This window comes from Rhinoderma darwinii, chromosome 4, assembly GCF_050947455.1.
Source record: "Rhinoderma darwinii isolate aRhiDar2 chromosome 4, aRhiDar2.hap1, whole genome shotgun sequence".
Taxonomy (NCBI): Eukaryota; Metazoa; Chordata; class Amphibia; order Anura; family Rhinodermatidae; genus Rhinoderma; species Rhinoderma darwinii.
In genome coordinates, this window is record NC_134690.1 from 237,741,521 (window position 1) to 237,758,043 (window position 16,523).

The following is a 16,523-nucleotide window of genomic DNA, read 5'->3' on the forward strand; positions in this document are numbered from 1 at the left end:
GACAGATGCCATCAGTGGCACCCGTCGCTGCATCCCTTTAACATATACGCCGGGAGCATTTCCCGGCATACACGCTAAACTTATCGCAAAAAAAAACCCGTGATGGGGCTTAACATAAAGTGCATAGAACTTGCATGGTTTCACTTTGTATGTCTTTCTTCATATAAAACGACGTTTTATATTTGTTTGTTTTTTTCCCTGAAACTTTTTTGTTTTTTATATATAATTTTCTTTTTTCTTTTCATTAGGCTGTATCAAAGATGGTCTGGCAGAGATTTTGGTCTGGAGATTTAATGCTACAATGAGGACACACACACGGGCAGCCCCCAGTGTGTTTTTCATATATGTGCTTTGTTGTGCTGTTGCACTCGGCTCAGAGGAGAGCACAAATGCGCAAATCCCATTCCTCAATGCAAAATATGATGGTTTCCCCATGCTGTACTTTTCAAAAGGTGAAGTGGAGAAGCTGCGTGCCCAAGCAGCAGGCACCCATCAACACATTGCATCACGCATTAATAAAGCCGTTCATACTATGCTCACCAACCCCACGGGATACCTGCCCCCGTGGGATCCAAAGGACTTTTCTGCCAGATGGAATGAAATTTATGGCAACAACTTGGGGGCATTGGCGATGTTCTGTGTTTTGAATCCAGACAACACTGAAGCACTTGGCATGGCAAGAGAGTACATGGAGAGAATGGCAGCACAGCCTAGTTGGTAGATTTTTTTTTCTAACTTTTTTACGCATAATATGTTCAAAATGTATTTCATAAATGTGGCGTTGAGTTCATGAGCGCTTGACTGCACATTGCATTCTTCTTGGAAACATGACACCAATTTAATTGGTTTTACATATTCCTTTGTCATTCAGTATAGACTGTAATAGGATTCACATCTGTGACTCTTGACTCTACAACATGGCAATCTAGTTCTAATGTAACTAGACACAATTCAGTTTAATATTCATACCTGGTTCTCCCAGAACCATATTCTGCAGATTTGGAGAACTTTTTAGTTGTGTTTTTTTTTGCACCAGGCTATGAGGAGGTTTTAGGGGTGTTACTCTTATGTGTAACCCAATTTCTTCCCACAGCTGACAGACTAGCTGGAGGATAATAGACCAACACAATCTAACTAACCTTCTAACACACACACACAGTTGGGCTCCATTCACACTACCGTTATAATAAGTTTTAGCTCTCTTCCGTCGGAGGAAGAGATGAACGAGAGTCCAAATTGAAAGAATCGCTTCCGTTAGAATTACCATTGATTTCAAAGCTAATTCTTTTCTTTCTGATGCTTTCCGTTCGCCTCAATTCGCAGACTGCACTTTTGCTTCAGTCCAAAAAAATGGAAACCTAGCAAACGGAAAGCATCTGAAACAAGAATTACTATTGAAATCATTGGTAATTCTAACGGAAGCGCTGCTTACCGTTTGGACTCCAACTCTTCCTCCGGAAAGCTAAACGTACTGTAACGGTAGTATGAACTTAGCCTTATACTGTTAACGTCTTTTATTGAGCATATGAAGTAAACCTCTACAGTGCAGGGAGAAAAAGTAAACCTGTTGGCTTTTCCAAGAGCTAATTGGCAAAAGGTGTTTCAATTAAAGAGATGAGATTGGAAGTGCCGGTTTCACAGGTGCTTTCCCCATTGAAGGCACACAAAGGGCTTGTTTAGACGAACGTGTAATACGTCCGTGCAACGCGCGTGATTTTCACGCGTGTCGTACGGACCTATGTTAGTCTATGGGGCAGTGCAGACAGTCCGTGATTTTTGCGCAGCGTGAGCCCGCTGCGAAAAACTCACGACGTGCTATATTTGTGCGTTGTTCGCGCATCACGCACCCATTGAAGTCAATGGGTGCGTGAAAATCACGCATGCCACACGGAAGCACTTCCGTGGGACGAGCGTGATTCGCGCAACAGCTGTCAAACTAGGAATGAAAGCAGAAAAGCACCACGTGCTTTTCTGTTTACAAACATCTAAACGGAGTGTCATAATGGCAGCTGCGCGAAAATCACGCAGCCGCGCATCATACGGGGATGACACACGGAGCTATTAAGTGCCTTTTGCGCACGCAAAATGCTGCGTTTTTTGCGTGCGCTAAACGCACACGCTCGTGTAAACCCGGCCTTAGGCTGGTTACTTAAAAATCTGTTTTTCTTAAGCACTGGTTAGTGTGACCCATGCCTTGAGGCAAACAACTTTCAGAAAACCTCAGATGTGTTTACTCCTTCCTGACCGCCCACTGTCTTTTGACGTCAGGCAGTGCTGGTCCCCAGCCTATGACATTTTTTGGCGTCGCTGTAGATGAGGCTGATGAGCGCTCGTGTGAGGGCTCATCCTCTAAGCAGGAGCTGTAAGTAACCGCTCCTGATCTCAGAGCAGCCTCCTGAACACAGCTGGGGTCGGAAAACATTGACCCCAGCTGAATAACCCTTTGATTACCGTGGTCCGTGACCGCGGCATGATCAAAGGGAATTCCCCTCCTTGATCGCATCACCCGGGAATACCTCTGCAGTCAGCCGTGGGGACGTACAAAGGACCCCAGGACTGTATGTTACGTTTGCCTGCTGTTCGGGCACACTATGTGCTGCCCGATCAGCAGCCTGTGTCAGTGACACAGTGTAACGTATTCGCATACAAAAGTATGCTAATACATTATAAGTAAAAATAAAGTTATCCCTTAATGGGATTTTAAAAAAAAACATAACAAAAAAATAAATAAATATAAAGACCCAAAAAAGGCATTATTTTGCATAAAATACGTTTTATTGCCCCTACACTAAATAAAAACAAAAAACCTACACATTATTTGGTATCTATACGACCATAATAACCTGAAGAATTAATCGAATGGGTTATTTAGCGTGAAACGTGAACGGGATAAAAAATAAACAAGAAAAACAATTGCAACAATTGCTTTTTTCTATATTCACGCCGTAAAAAAAAAATATTTTTACCCCCAAACTGTAGGAAAACAAAAATCGATTTCTCTCGCATAAAACAAGGCCTCATACAGCCACGTCAATTAAAAAATTAAGTTATGGCTGCTGAAAGGCAGAGAGGCAAAAACAGAAAAATTTAGCTGGTCATTAAGGTCTTTTCAGGCCTGGTCACTAAGTGGTTAAAGAGACACATGAAGCTGGAAAATGCTACAAAAGCATTGCTGACACAACAATTGCTGATACAACATTGCTGATACAACAATCCAAAGCTAGACAAAATGTCTACAAGGACTGTTGCTATTCTCTCGAAGTGGTTGTCCTGTTTAAGAGGCTCTGTCACCAGATTATCAAATCCCTATCTCCTATTGAATGTGATCGGCGCTGCAATGTAGATAACCGCAAAGTTTTTTAGTTTTTTTAAAAAAACAATCATTTTTGCCAAGTTATGAGAAATTTTATATTTATGCAAATTAGCTTTTCAATGGACAACTGGGTGTGTTTTCTCGTTTTACTAACTGGGCGTGTATTGTGTTTTTACCAACTGGGCGTTGTGAATAGAAGTGTATGACGCTGACAAATCAGCATCATACACTTCTCATCGTTCCCACCCAGCTTCTTTCCCTGCAGAGACAGTGTGACGTCACCCACAGGTCCTTCAACCTTGTCGTCGGACAAAGAAGATACATCGGCTCCAGGCGTCCAAAAGGTTAATATGCTCGTCTCTAGGGAGTTTGCTATGCTTACCTGCACATGGTGATGCTGCTGCAAATTCAACTGTACTCTCTGACGCTTGGAGCTGATGTGTCTTCTCTCTTCCGACGCGAAGGTTGAAGGACCTGTGGGTGACGTCACGCTGTGTGTCTGCAGTGAAAGAAGCTGGGTGGGAACGATGAGAAGTGTATGATGCTGATTTGTCAGCGTCATACACTTCTATTCACAACGCCCAGTTTGTAAAAACACAATACACACCCAATTGGTAAAACGAGAAAACACGCCCAGTTGTCCATTTGAAAAGCTAATTTGCATAAATATAAAATTGCTTATAACTTGGGCAAAAATGATAGTTTAAAAAAACAAAAAACTTTGCTGTTATCTAAATTGCAGCGCCGATCAGATTCAATAGGAGATAGGGATTTGATAATCTGGTGACAGAGCCTCTTTAAGATCATTCTAAGAACACAATGGGCAAGCCTGAAAGAGGTGAGAACCTAAGGGTGACAGCAAAAGGTCGACTGAAGGCTACAAACTGCAAACACCTCTGTTTGTGTCCACTATTAGAAAAACTCTGAACGAGAATGATGTTTATGGAAGGACAACACTAAGGAGGCCACTGTTGTCCAAAAAAAAAATAAACCTGCGGCCTGTCTCAATTGTGCCAGAGACCACCTGAATGTTTCACAATGGTTCTGGGAAAATGTTCTATAGACGGATGGGACAAAAGTGGGACCTTTTTAGCACTAATGCACAGTGCTATATTTGGAGGAAAAAGAACACCAAACCCTCAACCTAACTGTGAAGAATGGTGAAGGGAGAATCCTGGTTTGTTGCTGCTTTGCTGTCTCAGGGCCTGGATGCCTTGCGATCATTGAGGGAGCAAGGACTTTAAAGGTGTATCAAAATGTTTTACAGGCAAATGTAAGGGCAATAGTAGCCGATGACCTCAAGCTGAAAAGATGTTGGGTGATGCTAACAAGACAATTACCCAAAGCAAACAAGTAAATCAACTAAAGAATAGTTAAAAAGATTTGTGTTTTGGAATGGCCAAGTCGGAGTCCTGACCTTAACCCCATCTAGATGCGGTCATGACCTGAAAAGGGCTTTGCACGCAAAGCATCCTAGAAATATTGATGAACTGATACACATTTGCAGGGAGTAGTGTTCTCAAATTCCTCCTCAATGTTGTGCAAATCTTATTTGCAGTAAAAGGAAACGTTTGGTAGAGATTGCTGCTAAAGAAGGATCTACAGGGGTTATCTGGGTTTCTAAATTTGATGGCCTATCCTTAGGATCGGCAATCAATATTATATCGGTGGGTCTCCGACGCCTGGCACCCCCGCCCATCAGTTTGAAGGGGCTGTAGCGCTCATACAAACGTCGCAGCCTCTTCATTGTTTACGTAGTTACCTTCTCGTTTGTATTTTGCAGGCACCGTTACATTTGTAGTGGCTGTGCAAGGTATTGCACCCCCGTCCTATTCACTTGAATTGGACAGTAGTGCAATACCTTGCACAGCCACTATAAATCTAATTTTCGAAGCCCAGATAACCCATTTTAAATTTAAGGGTTCACTTTTTCTCCCTGCCTGATTACTCAATGTGCTCAATAAGACATGAATTGTACAACTGCTTATGTGTTATTAGTTTGTCTTTCTGATTGTGCCTTCAATTACGCTTTGTTAGTAATTAATGCAGAAATACAAGTAATTCCAAGGTGTTCACTTTCTAGTGTTTTTAGGATGCACTCCCAACTATTGCTTAGTTGCAGCTAAAGTATATCTTGCTCTCAAATGTATTCTTTGATATGGATTTAAAGTAAAACATTTGAGCCACTTAAGTCTAAAGCTACATAGCCTTACACATGTGGTAACATAAGGAATTATGTTACGTCTATTTTCACATCTGCATTGGCGCCTCTGTTGCAGATTCTGTCAAATACATGGAAAAAATGGCAGTGCATGCAGTGATGTTTTTCGCCTTGGTGAAACCTGATGGACCTCATTGTAAGACAAATGGGTTCAGTCTGGTGCCACTTGTCTGCATCGTGTGACTGATTCGGCACGTCATTGTGGATCTGTTATAAAAGGAAGGCGCGACGCAGAAGTGAACGGAACCGAATATGTTTTGCTTTTTGTTACGTTACCATAATATATTTTGCCAGCGGGTTTTGCTGTTTGATTTTGACTTCCACTACTGTAGATACTTTGATCTTTTCTACTCCAGAGGCTAGTATAAAACATGTGTGTGGGTCTGTCATCATGCCTGGCACAGATGTTCTAAATAGAGCCCACGTTGTTGAAGACCCTAACATCTCTTAGCTTATAAGCTCCTGGAGATGTTTTTCGGCATTTGATCTGGAAATGTGGTTCTTGTTGAATCATTCCTAGTAAAAACATAAATCATTTTGGCCAAATGAAATAACTTCTCCGAATAAACATGTAGCCATTTTAGATTTAGTTCATAGATAAAATAAAAATGAACTCTTCTATTTATAGATATAACTTATTTGTTCGTTTCTTCTACAAATCCTTCTTTCTTTATGGTACTTGTTTCACCAGCTAGAGTTTCTGGAGTTCTCTCCTTTTGGCTTATCGGAGCGTTGTTGCTTGTAAAGGAAACTATTCTTATTCTAAGTATATAATACACCTAGTGAATATACAGTATTGCAGTCAGAGGTCCATTAGCTACATAGGCCACTGTAAAACACCCACTATAATCTGCAGTCCTAGTTGTAAGCAAAGCGTCAGGGCTCATTCAGACAAGCGTAAAACTCGTCGCTGTGCACTGACCCATTGATTTCAATGGGGCCATTCACACATGCAGGAGCTTTTACGCAGCGTGTCCATTGCGTAAAACTCACTGCATGTCCTATATTTGTGCGTTTTTCACCTATGCACCCATTGAAGTCAAAGTGTGCGTGAAAACCACATCCGTGTGCTGTGCATGATTTGCGCATCAATTCCATTGAAAAATAAAGATGTGCTTTGCGAGTGTGTAGAAAAACACATGCCACTCGCAAAGCACAGATGCAATAACGCAATGCACACGGACCAAATTTACGCTCGTGAATCTGATACGCTCGTGTGAATGTAGCCTGACGTTATTTGATTTGTTGTCATACTGCTCCATTTCTAAAAAGCAGGAATACTATGTTAGAGAGTGTCTATAACATGAGTTGCAGTGCACCTATAAAGTGGAGCTTTGCAATGTTTTAATTACGCAGCATGATGTCTACCAGCAAATATCAGTTCCTGTACTTTACATGCATTTTGTATAATTTTTTTACTGTACAACCAAATAAAGGAAAAATCTAAACAATATCCATTGGTATGTTTTACAGGTTAGTGAAGGATGCTCCTTGGGATGAGGTTCCCCTGGCACACTCCCTTGTAGGCTTTGCCACTGCCTATGACTTCCTGTACGACTCTTTTACTAAACACCAGAAAGAGAAGTTTCTTGAAGTAATTGCAAATGCTTCAGGTTACATGTATGAAACGTCATACAGGAGAGGATGGGGATTTCAGTATCTCCACAACCATCAGCCTACCAACTGTGTAGCACTGCTAACCGGAAGCTTGGTCTTGATGAATCAAGGTATGTTCCATTAATAGGCAATTTTACCGTGGCAATTTCCACCATTTACTTTTATACAAAATATTTGTCCCTTCTCTATATTTCTTTTTTTCTTTTTTTTTCTTTCGAATACGCTCTGCAGTAACTGTTCAGGTACATTGAATTAAGTGGATTTATAACGAGGTTAGTTCTTCTTTTTTTAGGCCCAGTCACGCCCTATGGCGCATATCTAGATTTTTCTACTTCCGCCACGGAGTGGTACAGCCTGAGGACAATTAGTAGTTGGTACAAACTTGGTTCTTTAACTGTATATAATGCAGTAGCTTTGGTTTTATTAGGTTGCATTCGGACTGCTTGCAGTATCTGCTAAAAGCTCACGCCGCATACGTCAAACGTATACATAGGCCCCCCATTTACGTGACAAAGGCTTTTTTTTTTTTTGCTCTCTGCCGGACTGGTATACGAAGGTTTACCTTTTTTAACAATATGAAATAGCATAGTGCACTAATCCATACAGAGGCATCCCATAAAGTTTCTACCGGACTGTTTTGTGTTTTTTTTCTTCTATTTTTTGTAGCCTATGGGCTATTAATGCCGCTGTATGCCTATACAATGGCATCTGTCTTGAAATACTGTTGACTTATAACCTTTGAATTAGTTTGAATAGTTCCTTACTGAATCTCAGCAATAAGCTTGATTTTGTAACTATGTCTATGCAGTAAACTCATCTATGCACTATGCTTATTTTGTTATCATATTTACATAATTAACCTATGTATCCAGGGGGTACAGGACCGCACTACTCACCCCCCCCCCCCAGCACGCACTAGTCAAATGGCATGAGCATGCCCATGCTCGGATGGGTTAGGTAAGGGACGGTGCCACGCAGTTCATAGGTCCACATGAAACATTGGTTTGCCAATATAAATATTGCCAGAATTATCTCCAATATTTTATTGGAAGAGGTAAACCTTGATAAATTGGGGGAATATAAGCTTAATCGAGAGCCATCTTGGGCTGGGTTCCCACGTAGTGTAAACGCTCTGGAATTTCTGCAACGGAATTCTGTGCAGAAATTCTGCAGCATTTACAGTAACAGCAAAGTGAATGAGACTTAGAAAATCTCATGCCCCCGCTGCTTAAAAAAACGCACAAAGTCGTGCGGAAAGTGTTCGGTTTGTTTCAGTTACGCTGCATGTCAAATTATGCGGTGTTTGGCCCATAGGCTTCAATAGGGAGAATATTTACTTTGCGGTTTATCTAGCAGAAACGCAGTAAAACCGCTGGAAATCCATAGGTGCACATATACTTTTCTATAACCAATGTTTAACACTAAATACGCAGGTAAAATCGCTGTAAGGCCTCATTTACACGAGCGTGTGCGTTTTGCGCGTGCAAAAAACGCAGCGTTTTGCGTGCGCAAAAGGCACTTGACAGCTCCGTGTGTCATCCGTTTATGATGCGCGGCTGCGTGATTTTCGCGCAGCCGCCATCATAGAGATGAGGCTAGTCGACGTCAGTCACTGTCCATGGTGCTGAAAGAGTTAACTGATCGGCAGTAACTCTTTCAGCACCCTCGACAGTGCATTCCGATCACCATATCGAGTAACCTGTTTTAAAAAAAAAAGAGGTTCGAACTTCCCGGCCGTTGCCTTGGTGACGCGTCCTTGGTGACGCGCCTCTCGACATCTGGCCCCACCTCCCTGGATGACGCGGCAGTCCATGTGACCGCTGCAGCCTGTGCTTGGCTTGTGATTGGCTGCAGCTGTCACTTGGACTGAATTGTCATCCCGGGAGGTCAGACTGGAGGAAGAAGCCGGGAATTATCGGTAAGTCAGAACTTTTTTTTTTTTTTTACACGTTCACGTATATTGGAATCGGAAGTCACTGTCCAGGGTGCTGAACCAGTTTAACTCTTTCAGCACCCTGCACAGTGACTGTCTCCTGCCGGGTTCGGTCAAAACGAGTTCGGCCGAACCCGGTAAAGTTCGGTTCGCTCATGTCTAAGACACTCCGTTCGGATGTTTGTAAACAGAAAAGCACGTGGTGCTTTTCTGTTTACATTCAGTTTGACAGCTCTTGCGCGAATCACGCAGTTCGCACGGAAGTGCTTCCGTGCGACCTTCGTGGTTTTCACGCACTCATTGACTTCAATGGATGCGTGATGCGCGAAAAACGCACGATTATAGAACATGTCGTGAGTTTTACGCAACGCACTCGCGCTGCGCAAAATTCACGCATCGTCTGCACTGCCCCATAGAGTAATATAGGTGCGTACGACACGCGTGAAAAGCACGCGCGTCGCACGCGCGTATATTACGCTCGTGTAAATGAGGCCTAAATGTGAGCAGGAAAAACGCACTATTTGGTGCAGATTTCTGTGACCGATCTACCAGCGTTTAAGTGATTTCTGCTGCAGATTTTCTGTTGCAGATCCTGTCTGTGGGAACATAACCTCGTGTGTGGGAACCGATCTTTTTTTTTTTTTTTTGTTTTCCGCAGCGTGGGCAAGAGATTTTCTATATCTCTTTAACTTTGCTGCTACTGTAAATGCTGTGGAGTTCCGTTGCGGAAATTCCGCAGTGTTTATGCTACGTGGGAACCCAGCCTTAGGGCTCGTTTACACGAGCGTGATAAACGTCCGTGCAACGCGCGTGATTTTCACGCGTGTTGTACAGACCTATATTAGTCTATGGGGCAGTGCAGACAGTCCGTGAGTTTTGCGCAGCGTGAGTCCGCTGCGTAAAACTCACAACCTGTTCTATATTTGTGCGCTGTTTGCACATCACGCACCCATTTGAAGTCAATGGGTGCGTGAAAACCATGCATGTCACACGGAAGCACTTCTGTGGGACAAGCGTGATTCGCGCAACAGCACTGAAAAGGATGAATGAAAACAGAAAAGCACCACGTGCTTTTCTGTTTACAAACATCCAAACGGAGTGTCATAATGGCGGCTGCGCGAAAATCACGCAGCCGCGCATCATGCGGGGCTGACACACGGAGCTGTTAAGTGCCTTTTGTGCACGCAAAACGCTGCGTTTTTTGCGTGCGCAAAACGCACACGCTCGGGTAAACCCGGCCTTAGAGTGGTTTTAGGTTTGATAGCAAAAGTAGAGGGAAATTGGTGGGTCATTGAATGAGTAGATAACTATAGGTTGGGTGTACATGTGAAATGAATGTGGGAAAATTAAATAAACCACCTCTGCATGTTCACAAGCAGCAGAGACAACTATGCTAGAGAAACACATGACTCAAGGATCAGACTACATACCATCTGTAACCATGGAAGCACATAGGTCTGCATAGAAGCTGTAGTCACAAAATAGGATACATTTACTTGGCAGTGTTTCTTAAAGGGGTTGTCTAGTTTGGGGACTGTGTCCAACCGGATATCTGGCCCCCACCAATCATATACTGATGACCTATCCTGTGGAATCTGTGTAAAAAAAAAAGTCCCCAACCTGGACAATCCATTTACTTTTTTTTTTTTAAGACCGTATTAAAAAAAATACATTTAAAGAGTACTCTTTCAGCTAAATTATATTCTTTTTTTAATGTATTTATTTATTGTTGTACAATGTATTTGTGTATCTTAAATGTGTGTTTTAATTTTTTAGGGTATTTGCAAGAAGCTTACTTCTGGACGAAGCAAGTTCTCACTATCATGGAAAAGTCCATAGTCCTGTTAAATGATGTGACAGATGGGTCATTGTATGAAGGTGTGGCTTATGGCAGCTATACAACAAGATCACTTTTCCAGTATATGTTTCTTGTCCAAAGGCATTTTGATATCAATCATTTCAACCATCCTTGGCTGAAGGAGCACTTTGCTTTTATGTACAAAACGGTCTTGCCAGGTAAGAGACTTTGGAAAAATTTTATTTTTCTAAACCGAGCTGTTCTTCTAGATTAAAATAAGATCTCCTTTTTATTACTAAATGTACTATTTGCTATGAGTTCATGAACCTACTGGAATTAGTCTGTCGTTTTTTCCGTTTCAGTGTAGCCTGGTCTTAGGATAAGCTTAATGTGGTATGTGTGCTTTACCAGCAAAAAACAAAACCATGTTTGAAATTTCACTATGTATGCAAATAAGCAATGTTGTTAACCTTTATTTATACAATATAATAGTTGTAATATCTGCAGTACCTTTTACTTGAGCCCCTCTGAACAACTGACATTACATGTGGATGTGGTCAGCATTTTCTTTAGGTAGGGCTGCAGAACAGATGAGCTTAAATGAGTTCACCTGGTGTAATTAGTGTCCTTTATCCAGTGGCAGATTAAGGCTGGATTCACACGAGCATGTTCTGTCCGTAATGGACGGAACGTATTTCGGCCGCAAGTCCCGGACCGAACACACTGCAGGGAGCCGGGCTCCTAGCATCATAGTTATGTACGACGCTAGGAGTCCCTGCCTCGCTGCCTGACAACTGTCTCTTACTGTAATCATGTTTTCAGTACGGGACAGTAGTTCCACGGAGAGGCAGAGACTCCTAGCGTCGTACAGAACTATGATGCTAGGAGCCCGGCTCCCTGCAGTGTGTTCGGTCCGGGACTTGCGGCCGAAATCTGTTCCGTCCATTACGGACGGAACATGCTCGTGTGAATCCAGCCTAAGTGTACCATGGGCCCCCTTCTTCTCTTCCCCCTCACACGCAATTCGACCCCCCCCCAACCCGCTGACACTGTACCAGTAAGTGCCACAGACCTGACGGATACAGGTTTTAGCACTAGAAACAGCTGCTCTGTATTCAGGATATAAAGCAGCTGTATCTCAAAGTAAAAATAATTTTTAATAAGAAGTAATTAGACTGTTTTATAAAAAAAATTAAAAAAAATTCTATACCTCCCCTTAAAGTGTAACTAAACTTTTAACATATCATAGTGATATGTCAGAACTTCGGTGGGGGGGTTCGATAACAGTAACAAAATATATATATATATATATATATATATATATATATATATATATATATATATATATATATATTTTTTTTTTTTTTTTAAATGATCATTTTTGGCTAAGTTATGAGCAATTCTATATTTATGCAAATGAGCCTTTCTAATGGCCAACTGGGCGTGTTTTCTCTTATTGCCAACTGGGCGTGTATTGTGTTTTTAGCAACTGGGCGTGTTTACTTCTTTCACTGCACAATCACACTGATGTGGATCATGCTGGGCTGCAACAATGAGAAGTGTAGGACACTGATTAGTCACTGATTGGTCAGCGTCATATACTCCTCTGTACAACACCCAGTTGGTAAAAAGTAAGAACACGCCCAGTTGTCCATTGAGAAACTCATTAGCATAAATCTAAACTAGCTCATAACTTGCTCAAAAATGATCGTTTTTCAAAATAAAAACCACTGCTGTTATCTACATTACAGCACCAATCAGATTATGCAGGAGATAGGGCACTTATAATCTGGTGACAGAGCCTCTTTAACATCTGCTCTAGGTGCTTTATTTCCAGTGAAGGGAAATCTTAATGCTTCAGCATACCAGGCCATTCAGGGCAATTGTATACTTTCAACTTTACGGGAACCGTTTTGGGAAGGCCCTTCTCTCTTCCAGCATGACTGTGCCCAGTGCACAAAGCAAGGCCCATAAAGTCATGCTTGGGTGAGTTTGGTGTAAAAAAGCGACCAGTTTTGCAATTCAACTGACTCTTTACCAGATTAAGAGAAAATAATTAGGGTCATCTGGTGAAATTCCACCCTTTCTTGTGTCTATATAAACGAGAATTTTAAAATCCTCAAACCTAGTTAGCATTTTAAAAAAGTTAATCTTGTGTGTGTTTTTTTTTGGTCCACAACCTGCATAAAACATGGCATAAAAGCCGCTATTTCCTGCAGCCCTGCATTATTATATGGGAATAATGCGAAGTGGAGTTATTATGATACGAAGACAATATGAGACAGTTAATATTCAGTTCCCTAACATTAATCATGTAAATTCACCAAAGGGGTAGCTGTACTCTAAGGCCCTGTTCAGTTTTTTGCAGGCAGAAAATTCTGCCTTAAAATTCTGTCTGGAGCTGCCTAAGTACAGCTTCACATAAGCAGCCAGTACCAAGGGGAAGCTGAGCTGTGATCCTTAACGTGGCAGCAGTCTGTCTAATCCCACAGGGAGAACTTTTGCAGAACAGAGATCATGCAGGAAGTTACGGTCCCTGCATAAGTGACACATGCTTATTCCCATTGACTTAAGTAGACTTCGGTGATACGCTTTATGCTATGCAAGAGCCACAGTGTGATATATAGTAATGGATACTGCAGGAAAAAGAACAGTTCAGGCTAGGTTCATACAACGTTTGCCATACAGTTGCATTCTGTTGCAGCTTTTTTTTTGCAGTAAGTCAACTGTTAAAGATGCAAGGTTTCTGAATATATTTATTGTCGTATTGTACATACAGTAAGACCCCATTCACATGACTGTATATTTCATCCATAATTACGGACCCATTCATATCTATTGGCCACGGATGCCTTTCATTGTTTTAACTGATGGGTGTACGTGCTGAAAAATGATAGAATCTGTCCTATTCTTGTCCATAATTGTGACACGGACTCTCCCATTGAAGCCTACATGTGCTTCCGTAAATATGGACGGCTACGAATGTGTATCCGTAAACCGTCCGTATTTGCGTAAGTGTTGCTATGCAACATGTTGGTGACATAATTTGCAGCTTTTTTTTTTGCTTCTGACATTTGGCCCTCCCATCCGCTTGTTAAACTCATGGTTTATGAACTTTATTAAAATTTTCTACACAGGAGCTAGATGCCAATACAGTTGGTTCTTTATTCAATTCACTTCTATTGTAAAAGAAATCATGCAAAGAAACCACGTCTTTTTATTTATTTATTTATTTTTTGGTGTATAAAAACAAAACAAAAAACGTGACCAGATGTATGTTTTGTGGCTTTTTGTTTGTTTTTACATTGGAAGTGAATAGCAAAAGGATCGAACTGTATAGGCATCTTGTTGTAGCAGTAGAAGTTGTGTTTTTTTTTTGCAGTAAAAACATATGCCAAAAATGTGGTGTACACCAAACCTTAAACTGACACTTTTTTTTAGTTTTGGTTGGAGTTTATCCTCCAATGAGGGCCTGGCACCACTGTTTTCCCTAGGAAGTAACCATACAGGAGTATAGTTCACCTCTAGAAATAGCTAAGTGTTTTCACGTCATAAATTGATGGCAAATCCCTAGGATATGCCATTGCTTTCTTATTGGATTAGACAAGCAAAATCTAAAGTAGATAGGACAATCGCTTATATAGTAATCGTTGAGAGACAATGTTGTCCCTAAAGCTTCGCTTTAAATATCAAATTCCGTTAAATTCTGGCCATCAACCAGTGTGCAAAAAAAAAGTTACTGGGTTGCTACACGAGGAGTAACAGGTTGGTAATCTTTTTATTTGTTCTGTTGACTTGAAGCCAAAGGGTTACTCACCACCACATGTATCTCTATTTGGAGGTCCATTAGCAGTGATTCGGGTCAGTGGAACTGGCTGTTCAGGGTATTTCCCCTTACGGACATCCGTAGTACTGCATGGAATAAAAATGAACAGAGGTCTTCCGTAGTCTCTTCCTATGGAGGCAGCCTACACTACCTACAAAGCACTCACTCTGAAAAGACAGAGGTTTCCTTATTGAACCTTATTGTATCCCTATCATTGGTACAAATTTTCTTCCAGACCCCTTTCTGCTTAAACTCTTGTCAGCGTCATCCATAGGACTGTTATTGCCAGGGTATCAAGAGAATAAAGGGAGTGATGCAGAGCAGCTGTATCATGCGCTGACACGCAGGTTCGAGTTGTTGTTAACTTCTAAGTTCATAACTGATGTGATCGATAACCAGTGGATCCTGCGTGGCAGACACGCAGGACCCGCTTTCTCTGAACCAGTCAGTGCCACGGAGCTGACTGATTCAGGTCTCCGCACAAGATTCTGGGTAAGTATAAACATTTTTTTATTTTGTTGCGAGTTTTAAAGGAAACAGAAATGATATTGTGAGAGCCGCGCATGGTACTCACTGTCCAGCGGTAGTCACTGTCCACGGTGCTGAAAGAGTTACTGCCAATTAGTGCAGCCCCTTCTCTCTATCCAGCACTGATCGTTTAACTCTTTCAGCACCCTGGACAGTGACTACCGCTGGACAGTGAGTACCATGCGCGGCGCTCACAATATAGATTTCTAATTATTTAAAAAACTCAAATTAGGCATGAGCCTGCAGACAGGGAAATCCCCCGACGTCGCCTAGCAACGCTCCCGTAATTACGGGTGCACACACGTAGCCACCCGTAATTACAGGAGCCCCATAGACTTTTATATGAAATCTATAGAAATGGGACATGAAATAGGACATGTTCTATATTTTTCAACGGCCCGGGCACCTTCCCGTAAGCAAACGGGAAGGCACCCGTGGCCTAAGTCTATGGGCCCGTAATTACGGGAGTTTTTACGGTCGTGTGCATGGGGCCTTAGATTGATAATAGCTGGTACCTGTGTTTCTGTCACAGGACAAGCATTCATTGAAACAGTTGGTCACGTTGACCTGACAGATTTGGCTTTGACCACAAGATACAGCTTCTATATATACAAGATACATAGAAGCAGTATCTCAAAGTAAAAAACATTTTTTAATAAAACTAATTTAAAAGTTGTTAAAAATGAAATAAAACATTGATTTATTTTTAAAAAATTGCTTACGTTTACATAAACTTTATTTTTCAATAGGTAAAAATACTAAGATTCAACGCTAAATACCACTGGTTAACTGAAGGAAATAAAACAAAGGTTAATTTGATATACTAAATATAAATAAGCACCAATTAAATGAGCCACAAGTTGGGCATTTTCTTTGTGTAGATTCTGTATATCAGTACCGAATTAGTGTGACCACATCATAGGTATTGGTTACATATCCGGATAAATGCACAACCATAAAGTATTCACAGCAATGCCCATAAGAGAAGAATGACCACATTTACATGGTAAATTTAGTAGAGCTAATATAGCTCAACCTACATGAACTACCTTGCCAAAAATAGACCGTTTTTGTTTTTTTAATAGCCAAATTAAGTTTATAGGGAAAACAGTTTGTTATAGAATGTTTTGTTTCATTAAGTCCATCTTAATAGACTGAACCTATCCTGAATATCGATTTGGTCTCTTTTTGGAGTATAATTATGTCCCAATCTCCGTCCTTTAGAGGGGGTTTTATCAGTTCTATTCCTTGAAATCTTAAGTTTACCAATTCCTATGGTGAGCTTCA

At 41.4% G+C, this 16,523-nt stretch overlaps 1 protein-coding gene across 3 annotated transcripts in view; it reads left to right on the forward strand.

Annotated features, from left to right (window-relative positions):
* DSE (dermatan sulfate epimerase) overlaps nt 1–16,523 on the forward strand; it is a 63,017-nt gene that overhangs the window by 40,465 nt on the left and 6,029 nt on the right. For 2 of the 3 annotated variants that reach the window (XM_075864239.1, XM_075864238.1), the window contains 3 exons: nt 249–717; nt 7,008–7,261; nt 10,861–11,100. In XM_075864239.1, the coding sequence (XP_075720354.1) occupies nt 302–717; nt 7,008–7,261; nt 10,861–11,100 (910 nt within the window). In that variant the 5' untranslated portion in view covers nt 249–301. Of the gene's footprint in view, nt 1–248; nt 718–7,007; nt 7,262–10,860; nt 11,101–16,523 lie in introns of those variants that run through there. The other variant, XM_075864241.1, reaches the window with a different exon arrangement.